This window comes from Labrus mixtus, chromosome 6 (genome assembly GCF_963584025.1).
Source record: "Labrus mixtus chromosome 6, fLabMix1.1, whole genome shotgun sequence".
Taxonomy (NCBI): domain Eukaryota; kingdom Metazoa; phylum Chordata; class Actinopteri; order Labriformes; family Labridae; genus Labrus; species Labrus mixtus.
Window position 1 is genome coordinate 6161751 of NC_083617.1, and position 12136 is coordinate 6173886.

General features: G+C 37.7%; 1 protein-coding gene across 1 annotated transcript; it reads left to right on the forward strand.

Annotated features, from left to right (window-relative positions):
* The first annotated feature begins 1468 nt into the window (after nt 1-1468).
* erlin1 (ER lipid raft associated 1) lies at nt 1469-11790 on the forward strand. Its single transcript, XM_061039663.1, has 12 exons — nt 1469-1579; nt 4012-4140; nt 4454-4535; nt 5522-5568; nt 5650-5711; nt 5795-5920; nt 6056-6129; nt 6819-6877; nt 7021-7112; nt 7272-7361; nt 7468-7547; nt 9197-11790. The coding sequence occupies exons 2-12, from the start codon at nt 4028-4030 to the stop codon at nt 9386-9388; spliced, it is 1017 nt and encodes a 338-aa protein (XP_060895646.1). The 5' UTR covers nt 1469-1579; nt 4012-4027; the 3' UTR covers nt 9389-11790.
* Nucleotides 11791-12136: the final 346 nt, after the last annotated feature.

Genomic DNA, 12136 nt, shown 5'->3' on the forward strand with positions numbered 1-12136 from the left:
GGACGACCATCATCGGTATACCAGTAGCTGCACTCCCCTGCTAGAACCTCCAAACAAGCTCAAGGCCCATTTGTAGGAGAAACGTAGGGAAGTCAAGCTCCAAGCTTCAGACACATCCAAATGCGGCACTGCACGTGGCAGTCTGCCTTCCTTTTTCAGTTTAGAATCAATTTTTTTTATTCACTTTATAATAATAAAAAAAAAATAATAATAATTTAAAAAAAAAATTAAAAATTAAATTAAATTAAATGTAAGGAAAATTCAAGTTTTATGAAGAAAGTTAACTGGCTTTTAATATGAGTTAGACCAGTATGATATAAGTGTAAAACATAATAATAACAACAGGCCTACATTAAACCCGTTTTCTGGATATAAATAAATACATTTCAGCCTACAATATAGATTTGGCTGATTAAATTATTTTAATTGAACTTAAGTAACTATGATTTAATTCATGTACTGCCTGGACGCTGTCCTCTTCCTCGTCTCTCTCGTATTTTCATTTTTTTAATTTAACATACAACAAAATATTCCAACAAAATCTAGAATAGGATAAATATACAAACAGCAAAATAATAGTTAACCCCAATTAAGTATTTGGAAAATCTAAGGTTAAACAGAATTAGACTAAGGGGGGTTTTATATAAAATAAATATAAATAAAAAGTCTGAAATGTAAGATAATAAAGTATCAATCAAAACAGACTCAGGGTCCAGATAAGACAATAGTAGTAAAGTAAATATTTATTTTGGTCCATGACCACAAAGCATAAAACATACACGAACAATAATAAAAATTTAAAAAACAATGGCCGAAAAGGTGTAGGATGAAGCCGAGGCTTATTATGCCTACCCTTTGAACATTTCATTTATACAGTATATCAAAACAAGAATAGCTGCAAAAAAAACAAAAAAACAAAGTAACCTGATTTCACAAAACAGAAAACAGTTGTCAGTTAACCAAATCAAAACAATAAAAAGAAAAAAATAAATACATAAAAAGCTTCCATAAATGATTAATTATAGTCAGACTATAGTTATAAACTATTATATGCTTTCTATACGTTTATATTCCATATTTCATAGAGCAACAATATTACCATATGACTATACATTATACTCCAGGCTCCCTCTATACACAATGTTACACATTTACTAATGTAGATTTACACATTAAAACAATACACAGTAGAAAAAAAATAATAATAATAATAATGACAATTAAAGAAAAAAAATATATAAATCATTGTCATTATATATATATATATATATATAAATATAAATATTATATTTATATATATACAGATCAGATACAACAGACAGAAAATATAAATCACAGTATGAAATCACTAAATAAATAAAAAAAACTATGAGAGATAACTGCACCACTGTTTCCATATCTTGAAATCATAGCGTGTAATAATTTTCCTCGTATACCAGAAAAGCTCTTATTTCTGACTGCGCCTGAAGGCACCATAATGTCACCAGTACAAACTGTAGAGAAACCTGCGAGAGGCGGGGTGAGGGGGATGGGTCGTTGAATGATAAGAGCAGAAGGGAAGACGGCTCGATATACGGAGGTACATCTATTTTGTTTCATAAAGAAGCTATTTGTTCCGTCGTTTGTGTATTAATAATTTACTGTAAGGTGAGTTAGCCTGTCTGCTATAGCTGAGCTAACAGCCTAGCGAGCTAATGTTAGCATTTAGCAACACGAGCTGACGGAGGTGTTTCCAAACGACAGGTAGCTAGCTAACCTGGCTAGCTGTCTTAACCATACGTAGAGCTGTGTGTGTGTTATTTCCAATGCAAATGATTAGGGCGATGGTTGCACAGCTGCTCCACGCTGTGAAAGAGGAACCTCTGACTCGAGTCATTCTGTGGGCTCGTCGTGCTGGTTAGCATTTAGCTGTGTGGCTACCTGTGCAGAGTCTGTGGCTCTGTCTTTTTAATCATAACTATTGTTTACTGTGGGCTAAACTGTCAAAGAAGAGAGGATTACACTGTAAACAACACTGTAAGTAAACACTTTTTGTAGCAGTTTAAAATGTTAAAGGGAAGCACTTTGAATGACTGTGTTGCGTTCACTTACTGTTTTAAAAAATACAATTAAATAAACCTGTGAGCGCAAGTGTTTCAGGATAAATTATATTTAATCATTTGAATCGATTATAAATATATATATAGACATGTTTAGGGGATTCATAGGTTCTGGATACATTTGTATACAATTTAAAAAAAAAATTTATTTGTCAATTTTATTTCATTCAAAGAAACAATAAAGTTAAGAAAAACAAACATAAAATCTCAAATTTTAAATGAAAATGAGCAGAAAGAAGATTAATCTTATAATATCTGCCCCTCTTTCACAAAACATTAATTAAAACAAAACAGAACACTTAATTCAAAAACAATTCAAATTAAAGTCCTCCTTAACAATTCATTATGCACCTTACAAAGCATATCACAATACATTTTTTTTTTTACATATTTCCACATATTTATTCAACAAACTGGCTTTAATTTTTCTTTTAAATATCATGTTTGATTTTGATTCTTTAGTTTCTCTGTTGAGATTATTCCTTTCACAGTAAAACAACGTTCCCTCAATTTGGTTCTGAATCTCGGTTTATTAAAGATCTCTGTTCCTTTTAAATTATAACGACTTTCCAAATCAGAAAACTGCCTGGATGATTAATGGATAAGGCGTGGGATTAACTACATTTTCCTCCCACTTCCTTTTCAGACATGTGAATTGAGTTATATAGTTCAGTTCAGTGTAGTTTAGTAGAATATCCATCACCTGGAACAACCTTTACAGTGACTGTGTCATAACATTGGACACTTAAAATCAATATTACACTAATAAACGTATTGTATTCCTAAGTTTATTTAATTCATGGACCAAACAAAACAAATAAATACAAACATAACATCTCAAATCTTGAATGAAAAGTACAACAATGACAGACGTGACTTAACACTTACATAATACTTAATACTTAATACATTTCCCTGCTGGGATGAATAAAGTATCTTATCTTATCTTAACAACACAATGAGGACAACTCCTGGCAACAAATATGATCAGATGTATTCAATGCAGTGACAACAGTGTTTAACAGCCAGTAATTGGTCGTCTGTTGACCTACTGACGGTAGAGATAACTGGTATGAATTGTAGTTTTTATTAGGGCCTGACTGATATGGGTTTTTTGGGGTCGATATCGATATTTGGGTGGAAAAAAATCCAATACCGATACATCAGGCGATATCTTTCTTCGATCTGTGTCCGATCTGTAGAGATAGACAGATATCTAAACACACGTGTGAGTGATAATGCTTGTTTTAATCCATGTAGCATTCTAAAGATTCTGATTCTCAGATTAAGGTTAATAATTTCTACTTATATTTGTTTAGCTCCAGTTTATAACTAAAGAAGGATTTTCAGAGGAGGGTTGAGGGTCTTCAAGATCTTTAACTAAGTCCAGTTGCGGAGGTGGATTAATCTTAGTTAATACTTCTTAGACATTAAAGTTGGTAGACCAGCTTAGCTCTGCTGATGAAACTTGATTGATTGTGTTTTAGCTCCTTATTTTGTACACAGTGATGTAGTCAGTATTTGTATTTGTAACTTCCTTTATTATGCTTAGTCCAAGTTTCAATTAAATACTTAGATTCTTTTACATGGCATAAAGTCCTTTCAGTTTTGTTTTAATTTTAATTTTAACTTTAGCAGATATGCCATGAACTTTGGTGTTCACATTAATCTTAAAAGTCATTTAAAGGCCTCGTAAAGGCTTCGACTGAACATTTAGACTCCTGGGAATGTGGTGAGAGGGCTGTACCTTTCAGAAGCACCACAATCTACATCCTCCAAACCCATGAAGTTGGGATTGGATTTGTTGCAGGGGCGGCTGTGTTGGACTGAATGTATTAACTGTTTATGCACTGCTGCGTGTAACGTTTTTTTAAATCCAACATTATGTTAATGGTTCTTCCTCTGTCTGTAGGTGAGAGCTCGCAAGGATGACGATGCCGCATGTAGGTGCAGTTTTCGCTGCAATAGCAGGAGTGATGGCTATCCTGTTGCACTCCTCCATTCACAAGATAGAAGAAGGACACCTAGCTGTGTACTACAGGTAGCTCTACAAACTCTGACCCCTAACATCTGTGCCAGATGGACAAATATATTCTGAAATGTGGACACCATGTTCATGTATCAGTGAGAGGCCTGTTCTTGATACTCATGGATATAATTTTATCCTGGATAAGACAATATTATCTGATATAACCGTATTCAACAAATATATAACCACACCCTCATAAATCACTGTTACACCTGAAGAAATACCTCTCCTCCAATGTCTTACCCCCCACCCTCTTTTAATGTAATCAGTCGATCTAGTCATGCCGAGACCTTTGACCAAATGTCTTGTTTGTGTTTTGCTTCAGGGGCGGAGCATTGCTGACCTCTCCAAACGGTCCTGGATATCACATTATGCTGCCTTTCATCACCACCTACAGATCAGTGCAGGTAAACTGACCCTTAGCCCTGAAACGTTGCTGTTTAGCAGAGGCATGTAGAAGGCGCTGCACATGAGAACCAGAATCGGATCTGCTATAAATAAATCAGCTGCAGCATGCAAACACATGCCAGCCAAGCATAGCTGCAGCAGCTTTATTTCCAACCTGTTTCATACTCCTTTGATGTGCAACTCGTACCATGCTTTAATTCCTCTTTATACTAAACCCTGTTCCTTAATAATTAAAAAAAGAGCATATTTTATTCAACCATTCATAATTTTTTTGTAAGTCTAAAACAAAACACACCCCGCCTCTTTTCTCACATCCCCTTGATTTCAACCTTCCAACTTCCTGAGCTCAAACATAATAACTGTCTGTTTTAGCCTTTACTTGTTGATATTTTAACTCCCCATGAGATATGAATATTAAGATAATAAGCTTTGAGCAGCATAACAAAATGTTTCATAAAGAAGATATAACAAAAATGTCTTGTTTTCTCCCAAACTGTGACATAGTTTGAAATATAAATTTGAACAGCACAGATATTTTAAAATGAATAGTAGCCACAACCTGTTTAATATATGTTTTGTTTAATTTAACAATCTTACTCGAGGTTCAGTTGTTGCTTATTTATGATCTTCGACTCTTCTCTAAATACTCTAGTTTGGACTCAGTGGTGAGAGTGCGTGTTCACTTTGACTCGAGTTAAGGTTGAACTTAAATAAAGATTACTTTGTTAAACGTACTGTTTCCAAGATAAAGGATGAATTGAATGATTAAAATGTAATACATTTAAGTCAGTACGGTGTATTTTGTACGTATTATTGACCCAGGTTAACTTAATCAAGCAGCGGTGCTGTATCAGTTTTTATACACTGTAGACGAATAATCATGTCATATTGATTTAGCTGTCACATCCAGATCCATACTGGTGTTTGTGAAAGGCCCAGCGTGGTATGAGATGAACTTTGATCATGTTTTAAATGTGTGTTTCAGACTACACTCCAAACGGACGAGATCAAGAATGTGCCTTGTGGAACGAGGTGAGGTGGAGCTCGTTCACGAAGTTGTTCAGAAACAACCTTAAAATCACGTGTTTAACAGATTTCTAATCTCCTTCACAGTGGTGGTGTGATGATCTACTTTGACAGGATAGAAGTTGTCAACATGCTGGTACCATTAGCAGGTAGGTAGGTTATTTTAGGATGCGTCACGCCCACCAGGAGCTTGGCAGAACAATAACAGCTTCTCTTCTTTGTTGGTTTTCAGTGGTGGACATTGTGAGGAACTACACCGCTGATTATGACAAAACTCTAATCTTCAACAAGATTCACCATGAACTTAACCAGTTCTGCAGTGTACACACACTACAGGAAGTCTACATCGAGCTGTTTGGTGAGCACAATTAGTATTTCTATTCTCACACAATACACAGAGGGCAACGTGTGCCGTGTGTTCGTTCCTGAAATTCTTCAAATGTGATGCACACCAGGTTGTGTATTTAACCAGCTTCTGTTTCTTGTCCTGCAGACATTATTGACGAGAACCTGAAGACCGCGTTGCAGAAGGATCTAAATAATATGGCGCCTGGACTCACAATACAGGTATTAAAACAAATACAAACACATTATATTGGAGCATCCCAAATAAATGGATGCATGTTGACTGCGCTGTAGCTTTGGTTCAAGTCTTCCAGATCTTATGTACAAATTCCCTAAAAAAAAAAAAAAATGTAACGCAGCAAACCTAGTGTTTGCTGTGACTGCTGCTGTTTATAAACTTCATGGAAGACCCTCATGAAGGACACAAGCCGAAACGAGTCGGTCTAAAAAAAAAGTTTCTAAAGTTGATCTTCATTCTAAAAGTGTTGCTGCAGCTTTTTGACCTCTTCAAGCTTTTCACTCTTCATGCACCGTGAGTGAAAGGCTTGAAGAGGTCGGTGAAGTTGTGCCTGAGACCCTACCCTGCTTCTTCATTGCTGCCGTGTATCACAGTTAATAAAAGAACGTTAACAGCAATATTCTGCGGTCTCTCCAACTCTGATTATTCTCTGTATTTTTAGCCTGCTGTAAGAAAGAGAATGTCAAATTATTCCTTTAGATAATGTAGTCAGTTTACCCGTTACTACTCACCATCATCCAGTCATTAACACAAAATGTGCTAAAAGAACAATTCAAACTTGAAAGCCATAATTAGCCTGGTTACGTGTCAACTTATTTTCTTAAACTTTATTGGCAGATTTCTTGTCCACAAAGAGATCATTTTGTTTTTCTCTGTTTTCTTCATAATAAAGGCAGTGCGTGTTACCAAGCCAAAGATCCCCGAGTCTATCCGGAGGAACTTTGAACTCATGTAAGTTTGTCAATTTCATACTTAGCGGTGTAATCTCTCTATGTTTAAAAATCTCTCCTGTTACCACCCACTCGCTTCAAGTCAAGACCGCACACAAAGCAAAACATTTGCAAGAACCTGTGTGTTTATGTTTGTGTTTTCAGGGAAGCAGAGAAGACTCGTCTGATGATAACCGTTCAGACGCAGAAGGTTGTGGAGAAGGAAGCAGAGACTGAAAGGAAGAAGGCCATTATTGGTATGTTTTTACTGTAAACCAGCCAGCCTGATTTGCATTTGTTGAGGTGTCATGATCATTTTGGCACTTCCCTTTTTCAACCCCTCAGGTGCAACTCTACTTTTAACCTCCACCCTTTGTACAGTTGTTAAAGCCCTCGTGTTTTTTTCTGTCCCACAGAGGCTCAGAAAATGGCCCAGGTGGCTGAGATTCACTTCCAGCAGAAGGTGATGGAGAAGGAGACGGAGAAGAGGATCTCTGAAATCGAGGGTTAGCAACATTTCTTCCTTGTGAGACAGATTTGTGTGTGCGTGTCTATCTGGTGTAATGGCGTCATCACATGTCTATCTTATTCAACAATATGTCTTTGTTTCAGATTCTGCCTTCCTGGCGCGAGAGAAGGCTAAAGCCGATGCAGAATATTACACTGCTTTCAAGATTGCAGAAGCGAACCAGGTAAATCTAGGCGTTGACAACGTTTGACACATAAACACACACAGCATCCAATCTAATCACATTAAGATAATGAGGTTGAAAGGCATGTTTTTGAAAGAAAATATATACTGTATATATATAATGTTACACTACAGAAGCTCTGTGGTCAGAGTCGTAGATGTTAAATGATCAATACTGAACTTTAACTTTGCAATGTTACGAGCTGCTATAATTACGTAGGAAGGGAAAGTAAAATCAATAAAGTCTGTGAGGGTTTTGGCCTCAGGTCTTTGTCTTGAGATTGGGATGGGGCGTGTGTGTTTCTATGAGATTTTTGTGGGCGAGGAAACATCACGTTTAAGACCAACAGTTTTAATTTCTCCACTTAGTTTTTACAGCAAGATTTAAAAAAATAAATAAAAAGGGGGGGACAGTGATGAACAGTGTTTAAAGTAAAACACTTTTCAACTTTTGGGGATCAGAAATAAATGTCGGACGAGCAACTTTGTAAGCAGACGAGACACTCGGCACCTTCTCAAACTGCTGTGGTTAAAAGCATAGTTTAAATTGGGGGTAGCGGCAGTAGCTCAGCCCGTAGGGATTGAAGGGTTGTGGGTTCAAGTCCCGATGCGGACCATAATATGCAAATTGTTCTGGTAGCTGGAGAGGTGCCAGGGCACTTCCCTATTACTGCAGAGGTGCCCTTGAGCAAGGCACTGAACCCTGTGTAGCAGTGTGTAGCAGCCCCACTCTGACACCCCTCCTCAGGTCCTGTTTGTGAATGTGTGTGTGATTCAGGCCTGTGTGTGTGAGAAGCATGTCTCAATAACAGAGGGTAAAACCACAATTTCCCCTCAGGGATTAATAAAGTATAAAAATAGGCAGCTACTGCATTTCAAAAATTAACAAATATAATCAGCTTGCAACGGCTATCAGGCTGACAAACAGCCTTCATGCTACTAACCACTTGTTCCCTTGTCTTGCATCCTTCTTGGACTTAAATTCTTCTCAGGCGTGAAGGTTGAAAAGCTTAACTGGCACATTAAGATGACAAATTTAAGATGTTTTTCTGAATATAAACCCCAAACAACTTTTCTTTTAAATCAGCTCCTTACAGGCCTGCCTTTTAACACATCTACCCCGTCACTAGGAGAGTATCCATGTTAGACACATTCTAATCCTGACGGCAGGAAATGCTCTGTTTGGTTAGGATGAAAAGGGGCACTATGGAGTGCTGGAGGAGGAGTCTTCTGTTACAGTGATTGTTTGTCATGTCAACATGGAGAAGAACATATCTGCAATACAGAGGCAATTGTGGAAAACAGTTGAGGAGTAGAGGCCATTAAGCTGGGTAATAAATCAGCAAAACTCATGAACACACTCTCTCTGACTGTGAACACTCTGGACCATTATAGTGAGATGAGCCAGTGTCTGCAGGCTCATCAGGACGTCACACAGATGACGGGCCTTCTTGGAAAATGTAATTTCGAGTGCTGGTCAACTGATTTGGACATTTTTGTTCTCACTTGTCATTTGCAGAATCTGTGGACATTTTCAGGAGTGCAGTGGTAGTTTGAAAGAAGCGTTAGATTCATAGCAATATTGTCATAAAAATGATAAAACCCAGCCGCAGTCTGATCCTCACATTCTGTTGTCTTTTTCCTTCCCAGCTGAAGTTAACCCCGGAGTACCTGGAGCTGGCGAAGTACCAGGCCATAGCATCTAACAGTAAGATCTACTTTGGCCAGGAAATTCCTAACATGTTTGTGGAGGGTAACAACAACCCACCAAAGTCTGCACGCTCCTCCGGCCTGCCCAATGATCAACCAGACTTTCTCAAAACAAAAGCGAAGGGGCAGTGAGTCCTCGGCTCTGCCTCTGCGCGGGACCGAAGAACCTGCAGAGGACTCGTCTCGTCTGTGAGGCAGAGAGCACTGAACTGAAGATGAACCGGAGGCGACAGCTTTGCAGCTAGTGTGCTAAACAACATACTTCAGTCTTAATCTAACATGACAAAGAAGGAGTGTGGAAACTTATGGACAAGCAGAAGAGAGCGCTTGGAATGATGCCATAGTTAAAAATCGAAAGCATAATTCATGCTTATGCCTGGGAAGGCGACAGCAAGTAGTCGCCCTAATTTACACGTGCTTGCAATCAGTGCAGTGTTTAACTTTGCTGCTGGATCTGCATTAATTTTGTTTGTTGTATGCAAGAAGAGTGCTTTGTTATGAATAGATTTTTTTTGAGATTTAATTTCTGGTTACGTTGAACTGGAATCTCGACAGGTGACACTAATTAAAAGAGCGGTGGTTTCTGTTGGGTGTGTGACGGGGATCGGTCGCCTCGGTGCCATCTTTGCTTACACTAATTCACTGGCTGGTTCTTGTGGCTCGACGAGAGTCTGTGCGAGGGCTATTTAAGGCACACATTCATAGAAAATGCTGCTTGTGGAGAAGATAATTCCGATGTTAATATGCATTCAGCCGTTTCAGAATTACCCATGAGATTATTTTGGTGGAGCCCGCTTCATCTCCAGTGGGCTGAAATGATCCAGAAGATTTTTTTTAAAAAATGATATCACTCTTGAAACAAGTGGCCTGACTTTGTTAAAATGTCACCCGAGCATGCTTGAAGTTAGTTACTCATCTACAGACACTAAAGTCTTAAAAGTTGGAGGGCTATCTGCTTTTGTTCAGTTTCTATAGTTATTACACAGTGGTGTCAGTTTGGTCGTCATGTACTTTATTTCCTTGGTGATAGTTTGCTGTTATTGAGCGTTCAGCCTACACACACACACACACACACACACACACACACAGACTTGAGATGCTGTTGAAAGGAAAATCTGTTTCTCCCCAAAAGTCGATAAATAGTGAAAGGTTGATTTATACGGGAGGGTTAAAGGGAATCAGTTGAATTATTGTGCCACTGGGGGAAGTCGTGGATTGTCTTCCTTGTAAAGAACTGCGAACATCTTTTATCTTCCATCTGATTTTGAGTATCAGGGCCATGCATGTGTACGTTTGTGGTGGCTTGATTCAGATGATTAGTAGTGCCTGCGATTGTCTGCCAACTATGTTGTCATACAGCTTATATAGATTCAATGTAAATTCTCAGGAAGCTGACTTTTAATTTTAGTAAAACAGCTGCTCATTGTTGGAGAATGCGTACAGTCTTTTGAAGAGTTAAAACCACCCCAATAATGGTAAATATATCGAGATTACATTGAGTACGGTGAAATCTGCGAGGGGTTAAAGTTGTGAAACCGGACAATATTTTCTCATCGAGTATGAACACAGCTGATGATGATTCAATGTCTAACAAGTCCACTACTAAAAAAAAAAAAAAAAAAAAGCACCACTTGCAGATGGAATTAAGAGGAGTTGTGTCCTTAAGGAGACATTTTTATTGCTCCGTCTATTTACAGAAGACGTCCAGGACTTCAAATATCAGGAGGTCGTTGGTCTGTCCAAGTCGAAATAATCTAAGCAAAAACCTCCTTTCTTGTCAATGTTTACACTTCTCTGTGATTCAAGAATTGATGGCTTACAGAGTTTTTTTTTTTTACATCTTTGCTAAACAAAATCATTTTAAGGATGTAAAAGGAAACACAAGCCCGGCACGGCTCCTCATCACACTTCATGTTTAACTCTTTTTGTGTGTGTGTGTGATGACATGAGATGAGAAACCTGCTTTGATCTATTTAAAGATGAATGTTAATAAAAAAAAAAAACTTGGGCTTAAACATGATGCAAGTAGGTGCTAGCTTTTAATCATTGTGTGTTTAAGCTTTTGATTATGTTCAGCTTTGTTTGAGAAACAATTGAAATACTTCCACTATTGAGAATTCAAGCCTTAAAAGAATAGTTGAAACTCATAAAGGCTCTCCTTAGACTTAACTGTGAGGCTTGTTTAGAGCTTGTATACCTGTACACTGCGGTCTCAGTGGGGGACTCGTAACTGAGAACGACAGAACTATCAGTGGATAATACTAGTTGTGGAAGATGTCGCTTTGTTTACTTGACCTCTGAATGGCTGCACTCTGCGTTTGCCTTGGTGGTGGGTTTAAATAAAGATGCAACAGAGGGGCATGAATCACTCAATTCAATTATTTTTTTTTTTTTCTCCTGTCAATATTTTGTAAAATCTGTGAAATTCAAACATTGTCTCCTTGTTTTAAAAGGTTTATATGCAGAAAAAAAGAGAAATGTTTTCCAGTTTTGACAATGTTCTTATGTAAAATAAAACCTATTTTGGTACCTATCTTCTCCCTGTGATGATTTGTGTGTCGATATTTTGTAGTAGTTGTATGAGCCATTTGATGTTTATTGTTGGCATGTTAAATAATTAGAGATTCATCTTGACATAGTATTTTCCACTAGGGACACTGAATGCACAGGGGTGTGTATACACAGTGGCATAGGTGACAGGAAGGGGAGGGCACAGGAAGGGGGATCACATACAATTCTCAGTAGACCGGCATTCATGGGTCAGACCAGCAAGAGGGTATGTTTTCAATGGAAATGGTATGTTTTTGTTCTCATATCTCCATAAATTCACTTACATAAACCTTCAACTCAACTATAATAACGGCTGGAAAATCATGGCTG